The sequence below is a fragment of the Chenopodium album genome, chromosome 3 (assembly GCF_948465745.1).
Source record: "Chenopodium album chromosome 3, dcCheAlbu1.1, whole genome shotgun sequence".
Lineage (NCBI taxonomy): Eukaryota > Viridiplantae > Streptophyta > Magnoliopsida > Caryophyllales > Amaranthaceae > Chenopodium > Chenopodium album.
The window spans coordinates 3,278,332-3,293,907 of NC_137836.1; the positions used below are offsets into that span (position 1 = coordinate 3,278,332).

The 15,576-nt window shown below is 35.4% G+C and overlaps 2 protein-coding genes across 9 annotated transcripts; one reads left to right on the forward strand and one right to left on the reverse strand.

The window, feature by feature from the left end:
* Positions 1-116: 116 nt before the first annotated feature.
* LOC145623716 (uncharacterized) lies at positions 117-1,895 on the reverse strand. 3 transcript variants are annotated; one of them, XM_081676572.1, is made up of 3 exons: positions 1,749-1,895; positions 1,106-1,379; positions 117-488 (listed from the first exon to the last, which is right to left on the reverse strand). In XM_081676572.1, exons 1-3 carry the CDS (start codon positions 1,778-1,780, stop codon positions 318-320), a joined length of 477 nt encoding a protein of 158 aa, XP_081532698.1. In that variant the 5' UTR covers positions 1,781-1,895; the 3' UTR covers positions 117-317. The 3 variants fall into 3 exon arrangements, with proteins under 3 accessions (XP_081532698.1, XP_081532699.1, XP_081532697.1); XM_081676573.1 differs by having other exon boundaries at positions 1,168-1,382; positions 1,749-1,888; XM_081676571.1 differs by having other exon boundaries at positions 1,106-1,382; positions 1,749-1,887.
* Positions 1,896-2,014: 119 nt separating this feature from the next.
* Positions 2,015-14,701, forward strand: LOC145623717 (uncharacterized). 6 transcript variants are annotated; one of them, XM_081676576.1, is made up of 6 exons: positions 2,015-2,086; positions 2,383-2,475; positions 8,213-8,383; positions 9,188-9,263; positions 10,403-10,543; positions 13,221-14,701. In XM_081676576.1, the coding sequence occupies exons 3-6, from the start codon at positions 8,298-8,300 to the stop codon at positions 13,227-13,229; spliced, it is 312 nt and encodes a 103-aa protein (XP_081532702.1). In that variant the 5' UTR covers positions 2,015-2,086; positions 2,383-2,475; positions 8,213-8,297; the 3' UTR covers positions 13,230-14,701. The 6 variants fall into 6 exon arrangements, 5 of the variants coding, with proteins under 5 accessions (XP_081532702.1, XP_081532705.1, XP_081532703.1 ...); XM_081676579.1 differs by having other exon boundaries at positions 9,202-9,263; positions 13,221-14,561; XM_081676577.1 differs by having other exon boundaries at positions 2,020-2,086; positions 2,416-2,475.
* Positions 14,702-15,576: the final 875 nt, after the last annotated feature.

Below are 15,576 nucleotides of genomic sequence, written 5' to 3' on the forward strand. Positions count from 1 at the left end.
CATTTTTAGTAAGACCTTTTAATAGATTAGTATAGATTTATGAATTTGCAAATAAAAACTTAATACTTCATATTAAATTTCCCCTATTTAAAAACATTACTATGGTAATACTTAGAAAACTATAAATAATTTTCTCATTATCAGAGTATAATACTTATAAGAAAACTCTAAAGAGTAATAGGCACTAACATAAAAAACCAATTACATAGTATTTAACAGCTCATCAACATACTTGTAAACATGAAAATGTCATACTGTCATTTACATTACTTTCTATTATTACACCAATAAACTAAGCTAATATTAAGTCTCCATTATTAAACCTTACCCATAAGCGAAGCTTTAAGAGGGCTTGTTGGTTCACATATTTTTGTGGCTTCCGACAATTCATTAGATTGCATCTTGTAAACCTTTAGAACATTCAATAATCCTCCAATGAACATCAAAAAACTTCCGACTATGCCCAACCATATGAATACAATTTTAGCCTACATAAAATATCCAAGACCAAAATATTAGTCCAAACATCATACAGCATACATCAACGATTATTCAAGAAATATCATAACAAGTTTAAAATGAACATATATACAATATCCTCAATGAGATTGGTAAAAGTTGTTTTCAAATTGTTAGAATGGCATAAGTTCCTTTTGCAAAACACAATGTTACGCTATATTCTCTAAAGCCGATTTGGTCAGCTTACTAATCGTAGTAAGTTCGATATATACAATATACCAAAGACATCTTTCTTTGAATGGAAAAATTAAGAAATAGCATTAAGATGATCTCAAAGCACACAAATAGAATTGATGTTATTAAATCGAAAATTTAACTTGAATGCAAATGAAGAGGATGCTCAGGAAGGACAAGACCAAACCAAAAAGTTGAATCATACAAAAGAAGATATCAAACTCATTCTTTGTTCCGGCAAGGCAAAGTATAAATAAAATTGATGTTAAATAGAAAACTTAACCATGTATAAATAAAATTAAATTGATGTGTAAATAAAAATATGTTAAATTGTTCTTCAAAAAAAAAAAAAAATGTTAAATTGAAACTTAACCATGTATAAACAAAATTGATGTTAAATTGGAAACTTAACCTGAATGATAATGGAGAGGATGCTTAAGAAGGACAAAAGCGAACCAAAACATTGAAGACTACCAACAAACATATCAAACTCAATCTTTCCTTGAAGGCGAAGTATGAAACCACGTAAATTGACAATTGTGATGAAGAAAAATCCAGCCGCAACAAGTATAAGTCCAGATGTCTGCTGAGATGAGAACTGGGCTGTAAAACCCAATATTAGCATAACAGTAGCCAACAGGTAAATCACATTATCCATGCGCTCTGAACGAACCCTCGTATCCATCCTGCTATCATCAAATACATCTATTATTAATCAACCTCAGTGAATGAAACACATATAATATTAAGCTAATCGAAATTTAAAACCCTAGAATTTTTTATTTATTTTTTTTTTTTTGGTGAAGGAATACCCTAGAAATTATAGACGAATTGCAAACAAAATTCGCAAAACCAGTGCTTAAACAAACAAACGATATATTCAAATGTTTAAAATCCAGATGTTGAAAAAAAAAAAAAAAACAGATCTTTAAAATTGAAAACGGAAATTAACAAGATTAGGAAAAAAAATAAAAATTCAAACGAAGATCTTAAATATAATTAAAAAAATCAAAAAGGAAATACAGAAACAAATTGAAAAAAAACACAAAATTTACCTTAGAATACTCCCTTGAATTGATTCACCCATTTAAAGCCGCTTCAATGGAGAAGAGAGAAAGAGAAGTACGGTTGAAAGAGAACGGAAGACAGAGAAAGTGGATGTGCTGTTGTTCGGTAGTTTTACTAGTTTATCTCAGTTTCCCTAATTTCTCCCTTGTTAAATACGTGTTCCCATTTTGCCCCTGATTTGTGCAAAGACGTTTTTGCCCTTACTTCCTTTTGTCTCTTTTTCTCTTTCTTCCTTTGTCTGGCATTCTTCATGATAAGCTCAGTTGCTCACCTATTTATTTTCTCTCTCCTCCAGTCCTCCTCTTCCATTGAAGCAGCTTCGGAGGTAAGGTGGTTTAATTTAACAATGTAATAGTCAGTATTTATAGTCAATTTGGGGTTCGTAGATTCGATTAGATTATCTAAATTAGATTATTGAGAATTCCATTTTCTTTTCGAATTTTGTTTATGTTCATGTTTTGGTGTGATTATTTTGGAATAATTCAACTGATTCTTGTTTGTTTGATTGATTTTGCGTAAAATTTATTGAACCCAAAAACTCCACCAAGTGTAAAAGTATCTCTCTTTCCTTGTCTAGCCATTGCTGCTTGTTAATTCATGTTTTTTTGTTTTTTTTTTCAGAAAAACGATAGCTAATCTACTTGTGCTATGCAGAAATTGCCTTTGCTAACTCATGACCTTATTCTGAGAGGTGCTATTCCAGCCGAGTTTGAGGTATTAAATTGAATTAGTATTCCCTATTCATCTGATTCACATAATAAAGTCTCGAATGGTTGACAATGTTGAAGCAATATAATATAGTAGAAAGCAAAAGATGATTTGATTAACTCAAATTGAAAGAAGCAAATTACATCTGTTTAAATAGTGCAGCTTACTAACAAAAATAAACTAAAAAATAGGGAGCATAATCCCACTTCCTAACTTTACTGCATAAACTTACTAACCCACTAACAACCTCTAAAACAACTTTATTAGCATCCTAAGTTACTGCTAACATTAAACTTAGCTAAATAATAGCAACTAACTTTGAATTAGTCAGTCAACACTTCCCCTTGATTCAAAGTTGCATACTCCTAGTTGCATCCGGAAGAACTCATGCTTAGCTTGAGGAAGTGCCTTAGTGAAGATGTCAGCCACCTGCTCATTTGTGCCACAAAATTTCAGAATAATTTTTCCATCAGCTACAAGTTGTCGAACAAAGTGATGCTGCACATCTATATGCTTAGTTCTGGCATGAAATGCTGGATTTTTGCTCATTGCAATAGCTGACCTGTTGTCACAAAAAATGTCAGTAGCTTCTGCTTGCATATAACCAAGATCAGCTAGTAATTTTCTAAGCCACAAAGCCTGACGTGCTGCTGAAGTAGCTGCTACATATTCCGCTTCAGAAGACGATAAAGCTACTGTCTCTTGCTTCTTGGAACTCCATGTTACTGCACCTGAACCAAGACTGAAAACACTCCCTGAAGTGCTCTTACGATCATCAATACTACCTGCACAATCACCATCAGTGAAGCCCACAAGTTTGAAACTTGATGTTTTTGAGTACCAAATGCCAAAGTCTATAGTTCCAGCAACATATCGAAGTATCCTTTTGGCTGCACCTAGATGTTGCCGGGTAGGATCATGCAAAAATCTGGATACCAGGCTGACTGAAAAAGCAATGTCGGGTCTAGTGTGTGTTAAGTAATTTAATCCACCCACTAGACTCCTAAATAGCCTTGCATTTGCTGCTTCCGTTCCATCTTCACGTTGTAACTTTTCATTGACATTCATTGGTGTGGCTGCAATTTCACATTCTGACATATTGAACCTCTGTAACAAATCTGCAGAGTACTTCTTTTGGCATACAAAAATTCCATCCAAGTCTTGTTTTACCTCAAGACCCAAAAAATATTGCAGCAACCCCAAATCTGTCATCTCAAAAGTCTTCATCATACTTGACTTAAAGTTTGCAGCTAAAGACTCGGATGAACCCATAAAAATCATATCATCTACGTAAAGGCAAACTAGTAAAAAATTACCATTACCTTCACGTTTGAAGTATAAGGTGGGCTCATTTTCACTTCTTGTGAATCCATTGTTCCGAAAGTAGAAATCAATTCTGCTGTACCATGCTCGTGGTGCCTGCTTCAACCCGTAAAGAGCTTTCCTCAATCTGTATACTTTGTCTTCAAAGCCATTTACAACAAAGCCTTCTGGTTGGGCCACATAAACCTCTTCTTGTAGATAACCATTCAAAAACGCAGACTTCACATCGAGTTGATACACAGGTAACTTGAGCTGGGCAGCCAATGCTAACATTATTCTCACCGTCTCAAATCGAGCAACGGGAGAAAACGTCTCGTCAAAGTCAACACCTTGCTGCTGGGAGTATCCTTTTGCCACGAGCCTAGCCTTGTGTTTTTGAACACTTCCATCAGCATTATATTTTGTTCGGAACACCCACTTCAGCCCTATCACATTCTTGTCTTCTGGAGCATCAACCAACTCCCATGTGTTGTTCCTCTCAATTGCTGCCATTTCTTCTCTCATAGCAAGCTGCCATTCAGGTTGTTCTTCAGCTTCTTCAAATAAAATAGGGTCGGTGACCAGCAAAGCATAATTACAGGAACTATAAAGCTCTGCCAGAGACCTACTTCTTCTTACTGGAGTGTCACGGCTGTCACTGCTGCCAGAAGAGCTAGGTGACTCGTTCGTGCTACTACTTGGAGTTGATGGTGGAGTGCTTGCAGGTGAGGAGGTGGTTGAAGTTGCAGCTGGTTGTTCATCAGCTTCACCATCTACGGGAACATAATCAGCCATGCCTTCCTTGTCGACATTCCACTTCCTCTCAGCCTTTAATTCCCATCTTCAAAGGGGAAAAATATCATTTATGGAGTCTTAAAATGAAGACCATGTTTAAATCCCAAGAGCTATGGGATTTAGTGGAGAATGGGTATGATGAACCAAACCCGGCACCGGCGATTCCCGATGCACAATTGAAGGAGAACCGCAAGAAGGATGCAAAGGCGTTGTTCTTCATTCAATCGGCACTAGATGATGACATCTTTCCCCGAATTACAGCAGCAACAAGTGCACATGAAGCATGGGAGACACTCAAACAAGAGTATTTGGGTGATCAGAGAGTAATTAAGGTACGATTGCAAACTCTTCGTAGTGATTTTGCTGAATTGACCATGGGTGAGAAGGAGAATGTCCAAAATTATCTGTCTAGAGTGACTGAAATTGTCAGTCAAATGAGATCATATGGTGAAAAAATTAGTAATGAGACCATTGTGAGTAAGGTGTTGAGAAGTTTGAATGATGATTGGAATAATGTTGTTCCTGCAATTGAAGAGTCAAAGGATTTATCAAGCTTTACCTTTGATGAATTGATGGGTTCTCTGTTAGCTCATGAGAGTAGAATGAAGAAAAGTCCTGCCAAGTTGGAGGAAAAGGCATTTCAAGTAAAGGGGGAGTCTTCCTTTAAGGGGAAGAGTGAAAATTCGGGAAACCATGGCAGAGGCAGAGGTGGTTTCCGTGGAAGTCGAGGTCGAGGAGGATATCATGGTAATGGCAGAGGCAGAGGTCATTTTCATGATTCTCGTCAACACAAGTCTCAAATCCAATGCCACTATTGCAAGAAACAAGGTCACAAAGAGGCTGATTGTTGGACCAAACAGAAAAATGAGCAACCTCAAGCAAATTTCTCTGAGAGGGCAGAAGATGAGAGCAGGTTGTTTATGGCACATTCTCACATTTCCCCAAGCAACCATGATGTGTGGTTTCTGGATAGTGGATGCTCAAACCACATGTCCGGGGCAAGGTCGTTGTTCAAAGAGCTCGATGAGTCAAAAACAGGAGAAGTTCGTCTAGGAGACAACAAGCAAATGCAAGTGGCAGGAAGAGGTGTCATCGCCATCAAAACCGTGCAAGGTGATGTAAAACTCCTGTATGATGTGCAATTTGTGCCTAATTTAGCTCATAATCTGTTGAGTATTGGTCAATTGATGAGTAGTGGCTATAAGATTGTGTTTGATGATGGTGTTTGTGCTGTGATTGATAAGAAGTCAGACCATATTATAGCAAATGTTCAAATGACTCAGAATAGAATGTTTCCGCTTGATGTTTCAAATGATGTTATGAGCACTGTATTGATTGCTAAGTTAACAAATGAATCTGAGTTGTGGCATTTACGTTATGGACATTTGAATGGTCGTAGTTTGAAGCTTTTAAGTCAAAAAGAAATGGTAGTAGGATTGCCAAAAATAGGTGAGCTCAGTTTTTGTGAAGGTTGTGTTTATGGGAAGCATAGCAGAGCCTCTTTTCCTACTGGGAAGGCATGGAGAGCATCCGAATGTCTTGAACTTGTGCATGCTGATTTGTGTGGGCCTATGAAAACTGAGTCATTAGGTGGAAGTCGATATTTCTTGTTATTAACTGATGATTATTCACGCATGAGTTGGGTTTATTTCTTAAAATTCAAATCTGAGGCATTTGAGAATTTTAAGAAATTCAAGGCATTGGTGGAAAACCAAAGTGGCAGACATATAATTGCTCTCCGAACTGACAGAGGGGGTGAGTTTGTGTCTGATGAGTTTAATGCCTTTTGTGATGAGCATGGAATTCGAAGAGATCTTACAGCACCATACACACCTGAACAGAACGGGGTGGCAGAGCGCAAGAACCGAACAGTGGTAGAAATGGCCAGGAGCATGTTGAAGGCAAAAGGGCTTCCGAATAAATTTTGGGGAGAAGCTGTGTCTACTGCAGTGTATCTCCTAAATATATCACCAACAAGGGCGGTTTTCAACCGAACACCATTTGAAGCATGGAGAGGTAAGAAACCCGGGGTAAGCCACTTGAGAATTTTTGGTTGTGTAAGCTATGCTTTGGTTAATAACCGTTCTAAACTTGATGATAAATCTGACAAATGCATCTTTATTGGTTATTGTTCTCAATCCAAAGCATATCGCTTATATAACCCTGTAAGTGGCAAAGTGATTATAAGCAGGAATGTGGTGTTTAATGAGGAAGCTCGCTTCAAGTGGAATGTCGACAAGGAAGGCATGGCTGATTATGTTCCCGTAGATGGTGAAGCTGATGAACAACCAGCTGCAACTTCAACCACCTCCTCTGTCATGGTTTCCCGAATTAAAGGCTGAGAGGATGGATTTGTGCCATTTCCTGCCATTTTTGCTCACTCACACTCAATTTTGTGGGTTTTGTGTTTGGGGTAATGGGTTTCTCACGGTGGAGCAGGGGACTTTCTCACTTTTGCTTTCTCACTCTAACTTTACTCTTTCTTTTTTTTTTTTTTTTTTTTTTTTTTTTTTTAAGGATAGAATCGAAACCTGGTTATGCTTTGATACCACAATGTTGAAGCAATATAATATAGTAGAAAGCAAAAGATGATTTGATTAACTCAAATTGAAAGAAGCAAATTACATCTGTTTAAATAGTGCAGCTTACTAACAAAAATAAACTAAAAAATAGGGAGCATAATCCCACTTCCTAACTTTACTGCATAAACTTACTAACCCACTAACAACCTCTAAAACAACTTTATTAGCATCCTAAGTTACTGCTAACATTAAACTTAGCTAAATAATAGCAACTAACTTTGAATTAGTCAGTCAACAGACAAATTGTCTGATTTAAATTGTAGATGAATAAAATTTCTTATAAAGAGGGACATAGTATACTGTTTAATTAGAGAACAAGCTTTTTCTTGGCGCTGCTATCATATGCCAAAGGTACAAGATTGAGTTCTCTGATTATGTCAGATTTATGTGGTCGTTTATTCTATTTATTACGTACCAAATTGTCAAATCTGTGGTCTTAAAGACTTATGTTTGTGTCATACCAAATTGTCAAATTGAGCTCTCTGATTACCAGAGGGTTTGTCAGATTCCTAAGAAAAAGGTAGTCATCATAATTTACTTGACTGCTTGCTTCTTTTCCACTTGGGTATTGGATTTATTGATTTAATAAGTGTTCCAGGAGCAAACTTTTGAGATCTACCAAGAGTGTGTGTTTGTCTTGGTAACAAGGTAGAATGGGATCTTAATGTTGAGAGGGACCAGTTAAGTCGTATTGTAGAATAAGTATCGTAAATGAGTTATGGTGTATGTTGAGTGCTAATAAACTTGTTTGATCCATGAGCATACTAATGATTTTTATTTCGATTTTAAAGAATGGATGCTAAGATTTAATCTTGCTAAAATTGTTGTTGTTTATGTATGGGTACATTCAAATGAATGTTGAGAGTGTTAAGCAAGTACTGTAAGTGTTTGTGTATCAAATTTGTCCAATACTTTGCACCTTTGAGGTTTTATTTTATTTGACAGGTTTTGTATTGCAATAGTTTTGAGCTGAAACCAACTTAATATTTTCTTGCTCTTGACTGAAATACAATTGATGCCTATTTGCTGAAATGAAATTTAATTTTTTTTGTTTGTGTTTACAGAAAATTGGTTTTTGTTTCTTTGGCGAAATACAGTTCAGATAAGGATTCAGAGAAAGATGCAAAAGACGGTGATGGAATAGCTTCAATGCCTGGTCTTCAGAGCTATTGGGATGCTACGTATTCTGACAAGCTTGAAAGTTTCTACCAGCACGGTCATGCTGTTGAAATTTGGTGCGTTGTGCTATCATGCTTCTTTAAATATTGCAGACTTCAAAAAATCCTGTGTACCCTTATCTTATCTCTATTTGTAGGAATATGCATTTACATGCTTTCATCCTTTCATTATTTTGCTGGTTTCACAGATAATTATTTTATTATGCTATGGGTGTGCTTATTGTGAGTTTACTAGCATAGATACTAATTTACAACTTCTTGCTTGGACAATTTTGTGAGAACATCCCTTGCTAAGTAAGCATCTGGTCAGAAAGAAACTGTTGACTTTTAGATATCTTAAGCTGTCATATTTCTGTTAAATCAGAGCTCAATACTTTACTGGTGTGGACGTGTGGTAGTGCCTGTTACTCACCCTATTCCTTTTTGAATTGACAGAGATCTAAGCCAAGGTCTCAAACCTCTTGGCGGTTTAGATTATGATTTTGCTGTTGTTATAATCTAAAATCATAAACATTGCAAAACTGTTCAATATATTCAGTTTTATACTGAGTGAGTTTTTGTAATTTCTGCTTGGTTTATTTGTCTTACGAATTCATTTTTACAGCTTATTCGAATTTTATAACAATATCAATCCGATTACATGCGTTGTATACTGTTCAGTCTTCAGTTACTTTTCAATTAACGTGCAATGCCTAATTGCCTATATATATGCACTTGGAACAAGATCACTAATTTATAAATGACTGTTATTTGTGTTCATACACGTGGAGGAGTAAATTTAAATGATTCATTAATGAAAATGTCAAAGCTTAAGCTATTCTAATCAAGCATTTGGATGATAACAAATATAATGTGGGATAGGCTTTTGTCTTCAGACTATCAACCCAGCTTGATGAATCCTCCCAAGGACGCAGTTATTGCAGGAAAACAAGACGAGGTAATATGATCCAAGTCTTCTGCTGAAGAGTCAAATGAGAACGAAAATTTTGTCTAGAAAATGTTGCGCATTGTTCATGGCTTACCACTGGTTGGTTATTGTTTCAAACATCATTTTTCTTAGCTCTCTTTAAGATATGTTAAGTTAAAAACTATTACAAGTTGCCTCTTCCATTTTCAGAATGAGCTTCTTTTAGACTTCGATATGTTCCTCTCTCTTTGCAAGAAGCACAGATCATGACAAATGTCCATGGAAGTAATAAAGCCTTACATACAATAGCTGCTTTGCCAATATGCATTAAACTGCTACAGGAATTTGCTTTGAATTGATCAGTTTGCCCTTTTGTGTACTTTAATTCTTTATTTTTTAACATTCAAGGATAGGATATGGGCATATGTCTACTCTTCTTTAGTGGAGTCAGTTTAAAAATTATTTAGTTTTTAAAGGATTGTTCAAAGTTCATGAATACTATTAAGTGGAAAAATTATGTCTTGGGTGAGATCGTTTCACACTAATTTATTGTGAGACATGTAAGTCACAAAAAAAAAGGTAGCAAATTGTTTAGAGATGCTCACTGGTTAGCGTTTGCCAGAAGGCCCGGCAATCTTTGATAGTTATGTCAACGGTCAGCAATCTCAGTATCAATGAACAGCGGATCTACTCATTCACTGCTAGAGTAAAATAGTTTTTTTTTTTTTTTAGATCCTGCAAAGTAACATTCTTTAAAGGAACAAAGGAGATGCATAATAATCAGTCACCTTGGATTTGTCATACATTAGTATTTGTCTAATAATAGGGGATGCCCCTGTCAAAAAAAAAAAAAAAAAGGGGATGCCATAATTCTTACATATATATTTTCATGGACTAAATGGCCTAAATTTCAAGGGAGATTTTATTTATATATTGAATTCTCTCTTATTTTGGTGAGTGTATGTCTGTATGTCATGTTTTTAGCCTTTACAATGCGGTTGCATCATAAAAAGGAGAGTATAATATTATTTGCTTTCGAACCTTTGCTCATAGTCACTGATTTATTGGTATAAGTAGATAAAATCATCTTAAACAAGAAATAAAGGTTTATAATTCTTGAACAGAAATATTATCTTGAGGTCTTCTGATTAGATTTATCTTTGCTGCAGCATGTTGAGGTCTTTGTTCTTGATCCAAAGACTGATAAGGTAGTGGTAAAGATTGAGGCAGCAACACTGAATCTGATTGATTTAAAGATACAAAGCGTATTCTTTGGCCCTTCTTACCGTGCAAGTTCCCAAAAATGCTTGGTATGTCTTACACTCATACTGGCAATACCGCTGTAGTTTTTTTACTCTCTTCACATGAGCAGCTTAATCATCATCTTTTGTAATCTGAAATTTGTGAATGTGTGAATTAAGGTTGCACTTATCTTTTCTTGTTGAGCATGAAGTTACTGCACCTATAAACCCTGAGATTTTGGGTTTGTTCAGCACTTATCCACTGCAGGGGTTTACCCCACTCCTCCCCTCCTGCTGATTCATAAACTTTTAAAGAATTTACAGTTCTGTGTTTTCACTTGACAAATACGAGTAGTTTTGTTTATCCGCCCTCTGGCCCCTTCCTTTTTCCCGTGAGAAAGCTGTGGATGGTGGGAATCTGTGCCTTTAGAAATGGTGGGTTTTTATTACAGGCATACCTTGACATACTGGCCACAAATCCTATTTCAGAATTTTCTATATTCCATGAACACTTTGCCAGGCTTTTGGTAAAAGAATTCTGCCTGTAAATGACAAAACTTTTCTAATGTGGCTCTTCTATTCTTTGGATGAAAATAATTTATAGAGATTTATAACCTGTACTATGCTTGCATAATGAATTCTTAAGAGGTTAGCATCAACGAGCAAGTCACGAAAGGAGAATGATCCCAAATTCCTCTCACATTTGAGCATGAGAAAATAGCATGAATAATGCTTTCCTCATCACAATTACACAGTTCACACCAACCTTTGTCACGAATATGTCGCCTATGCAATCTCTCAAGTGTTGCCAGGAATCCCATACACGCTTTCCATAAAAAATTGCGCAACTTTGGTGGACCATTAACACTCCAAATCACCTTCCATACTGCATTGCTATCCCCTCCAAATTGTGATTTCCACCCTCGAATGTGCCCCAAACACCCAGGCCAATAGCCAGATTTTGTGGTATAAAGCCCATCAACAGAAGGACCCAAAACCACACATCTTTCACAGCTCTAACACTCAAAGGCAGACTATGCACAGCAGCAGCATCCTCAACCAGAAGGTGTTGAGACAGAGCCTCATTACACCAGCCCCATTAATTTCATCAATCAACTCAGCCACTTTATGATCAGCTGGGCTCTCGATATTTGGGTAGGAACACGGCTCACATTTTCCCACGGCAACCATGCATCATCCCACACACTGATATCCATCCCATCCCCAACTCTCCATTTTAAACCATCCAATAGAAGAGCTTTCGCCCCCCAAATACTCCTCCAAACGTAGCTCGGGTCGTAGCCCCTATTAGCCGAGATAAAATCACCATTCTTGAAGTATCTCGCGTTTAGGACTTGGTGCACGATAGAGTCGGGATTATGAAGTAGCCTCCACCCTTGCTTAGCCAATAATGCTTGGTTAAAAGTCCCCAAATTGCGAAACCCCATCCCACCAAGAGACTTGGGAAGGTACAATGACATCAGGTTGGAAAGATCTGATTAGAGCATGACATCAGGTTGAGAAGCTCTACAAGCTTAGATAAACCTTGAGAGTGTTTTCTTGAGGATGTTAAAGTTCTCACTTTTCCTCCTTTTATATACTGTACAAAACCAGTACAAACAACGCCATCAAATGTTCTGATGAAACGAAAAAAGAACACCATGAAAGGGACAACATTACTTAAGGCCTTGAGAGAAATGATGCACGGGTACGCCGCTGGAGTGCCGTCTCCCGTACCCGAAACGTATCGGGGACGGGTACGGTACGGGTACGCCTAGGATACGTCCCCAAACCGTCCCCTTCAAAAGTTGAGAGAAAGGAAAGGTTGGACTGGACAGCAACAACAATATAATCTTCCCTCTCCTCTTTAACAGATAATTCAACTCTACCCTTCTTTCTTCATCTGATTATTATCACGCTTACTTCTCACATTCAAGGTTTGTCATTCCTTATAGATTATATTTCTTTTGTGAATTAATGCTGTAATTTACCTTTGTTGGATGAATGTTGTTTTTGGCATTTAAACTATTGATGATTTGAACTGGAGTTTCATTTTCCTAAATTCTGCTTCAGCTATAGTCAATATCAGATTATACTGTTGGTATTGTTGATTAGCTGTGATTAATCTGATTATTGATATTTGTGTTGATTTTAGTGTGCAATGACAGAATGTCCTGTAATATGTCGGTATTGGAAAAGAAGCCACTTTTTTTTTTCTTAATATGTATTGGTATGGCATAATTTGGGTTGATTGTATTTGTTTTTGAGCTTGATGTCCATGTTCGAATTCTTTGTTTACACTCTTTAATTAAGAAAGGTTTTAATTATGAAAGGTATTATGTAGCGTGGTGATTGTATTTCTTTTAGGATTGTTGTACATTTTAAATTTTGATGGGTGAAATGTGCCTTAATAAATAGGTATATTATTAATAAAATTAGAAGTGGGATAAGAATGTATGATTGGTTGTTTTGAAATTTGAATAGTAGACATCTAGAATTACCATTTGTGTTTGGCCTCTTACAGGCCCAAAAAAGGGTATGTTATAACTTATGTTCTCCTTGTTATTTGCAAAAGATTCAGATATGTTAGTTTTGTTCCTTTTGTTGTCAACATTTCTTTCCAATGTCACATTGTCAGCAGTGGATAAGGTTATATGTATTATTTTAATTAATATTTTATCCAATTGGCATCTTCTTACACTTTGTATTGATTATCTACATACTTTTATTTGCTTTGCCTTTATAGCTGAAGTGAGTAAGGCACCAGCTGCAGCTTCTAGAGCAGGGAGTTCTATGAAGGTGTAAGCTGCTAAGGATTATGTTTGGAATAAAGACAATGCTTCTGTTGCAGCATCTGAGAAGGTCGTTGATCATCAATCAAAGAACGAAAGAGTAATGTCATGCGAACCAACGTCTTGACCAACTTGATTTCTAGTCGGGGGGGCTGGAATCAAGCGCTGACATTCCTGATAGCTGAAGGCAGTTTATGGGTCATTTCAAGTTCTATAAGGTTTCCGAGGAGGTGAAAGGGTTGGTGGATAGGTTTCAGAAGAATATAATGGGGATAAGCCTACATTTCAAGTTTTGTGATTTGGAAAGTGAATTTACATTAATGTCTCACAATAGTTTTATATACACGGATAATTTGTAGTAAAAAAAAAAAAAAAAAAAAAAAAAAAAAAAAAAAAAAACCTTTTAAAAGCACCATTTTGAGAAAAAAAAAAACTTTTTAAAAGCTTTTTGGTTACTCCTGCGTGTTTTAATAATTGTTACAGTTTAATCGGCACATAGTTTTAGACAGTTTAATTGAATTAAATAAAATAAGAGGTAAGTGGATTAATTAAAGTATTTAAAATTGTAAAAGAAAGATAGTGGGTTAGTAATTTATTAAAAAGTTATGAATGTCAGAGGAAAAATATAATAAAAAGAAGTAGTGGATTTGGGTGGAGATCATGAGAAAAGAGAAATATAATATTTAACGGTAATTTTTTGTCAAAAAAAAAAGTATAATACTTATTAAAACACGATCGTATTTGGTAAGTGTAACACTTATTAAAACACGGAGGGAGTAAAAAAATCACCACGTTTTTTTTTTTTTTGCAAGAAACCTATTTCATTAGTAATCCTCTAACTTAATTAGACTCTAATTTCCTCCCATTTCTTCTAGTAAACCTCTAACCCTCCCAATTACTAAGGGCTTGTTTGACATTTTTTTTTTTTTTTTTTGTATTCTGTTTCTTTTTAAAACAAAAAACCAAAAATAGGAAACAAGAAAAAGGTGTTTACACTTTTATGTTACACTTAACAAATCCAGGTAATATATTAATCTTTACAAGCTTAACTCTATAATAAGGGCTAATTAGTAGATTTTTTAAGTTTCTATTCTCAATCTTATTTTTCAAGATCATGGCAAACAATAAATATGAATATTTTTCAAAATCATGGAAAACAACAAATATGAATATTTATTTTTGAATCATGGGAGACAACAAATATGAATATTTTAACTTTCAATATATATATAAAGGGCTTTTTGTCAAAAAAAAAAAAAAAAAAAAAAAAAAAAAAAAAACCTAAAAAAGCCTAGATTTTGTAAAAAAAGTACCTAATAAAAAAAAAGAATTTTTTTGAAATAACTACCCCTCAAATCACCCTATTTTGAAGTAACCACCCCTTTTTTGAATTTTTAAAATAACTACCTATTAAAAAAAAAATAAAGTTAGAATTTACCACCCATTGCCTGAGTCCGACCGATTTTCCGTCAAGTGGACCTAGTGACCCACCTAAAAGCTATTTTTCTTCATTTTTTATACTCAAGCCTTAATTCTTTTTTCCTCACTTCATTTTTTTCATTGGGTGAAATTCATTGTCGCATATAACAATTAAACAATTGAGTCAATAAATTTCTCCTCAAGAAAAAAATTAAGTCAATAATTGAACATACAATTAATCACAATTACTCGAAGAACAACACATAGAAATATAGAATGTTGCTCATTAATTAGGGCTTCATTTGTTTATTTTGTTGTTTTGCAGAAGAATTTAAGAGAATTTAGAGATTTTTCAGTGATTTTTGATTTTTTTTATGATTGTTGCTGGTGAAAATGAATTGAGGAAAACAGAATCGAGGCTCTTGGTATATAAAATGAAAAAATAGTCGTTAGGTAGGCCCAATGGACGGAAAATTGGTCGGACTCAGGCAATGGGTAGTGAATTCTAACTTTATTTTTCTTTGGGGTGGCTATTTTAAATATTCAAAAAAAGAGGTGGTTATTTGATTTGAGGGGTGGTTATTCCAAAAAAAAATCCAAACCAAAAAGATAAATCTTATCCTAGAATAGAAAAAATTACCACCCCGAAAAGATGCTTTTGTCCTTCCCAAATGGTTCGGTCTCGATCTCGGGAGATAAAAGTCAAGTTCTAGATTAAGTAAGCAATAGTCAAGGATCCATGTGCCGCTCATTCAAGAAATGTTGAAGGTTAGAAAAAGTGAAACTTCACATGGTTGTCGCAAAAACTCACTATTGGTTTCAATTCACTATAAGAAACAACTTCCATCTTCCCAAAAGTTCTTGACACACTACCTTAGCATACTCTATCCT

What these genes read in the sequence shown, in the direction of transcription:
- LOC145623716 (XM_081676571.1), bottom strand. Translation starts at nt 1,780, where the DNA reads ATGGGTGAATCAATTCAAGGGAGTATTCTAAG. An exon ending in ATTCAAGGGAGTATTCTAAG is followed by an intron (nt 1,383 to 1,748) that starts GTAAATTTTGTG and finishes ATTTGATGATAG; the next exon opens with CAGGATGGATACGAGGGTTC. An exon ending in TCCTCTCCATTATCATTCAG is followed by an intron (nt 489 to 1,105) that starts GTTAAGTTTCCA and finishes TATTTTATGTAG; the next exon opens with GCTAAAATTGTATTCATATG.
- LOC145623717 (XM_081676576.1), top strand. Translation starts at nt 8,298, where the DNA reads ATGCCTGGTCTTCAGAGCTATTGGGATGCTACGTATTCTGACAAGCTT. An exon ending in GGTCATGCTGTTGAAATTTG is followed by an intron (nt 8,384 to 9,187) that starts GTGCGTTGTGCT and finishes AATGTGGGATAG; the next exon opens with GCTTTTGTCTTCAGACTATC. An exon ending in TTGCAGGAAAACAAGACGAG is followed by an intron (nt 9,264 to 10,402) that starts GTAATATGATCC and finishes TCTTTGCTGCAG; the next exon opens with CATGTTGAGGTCTTTGTTCT.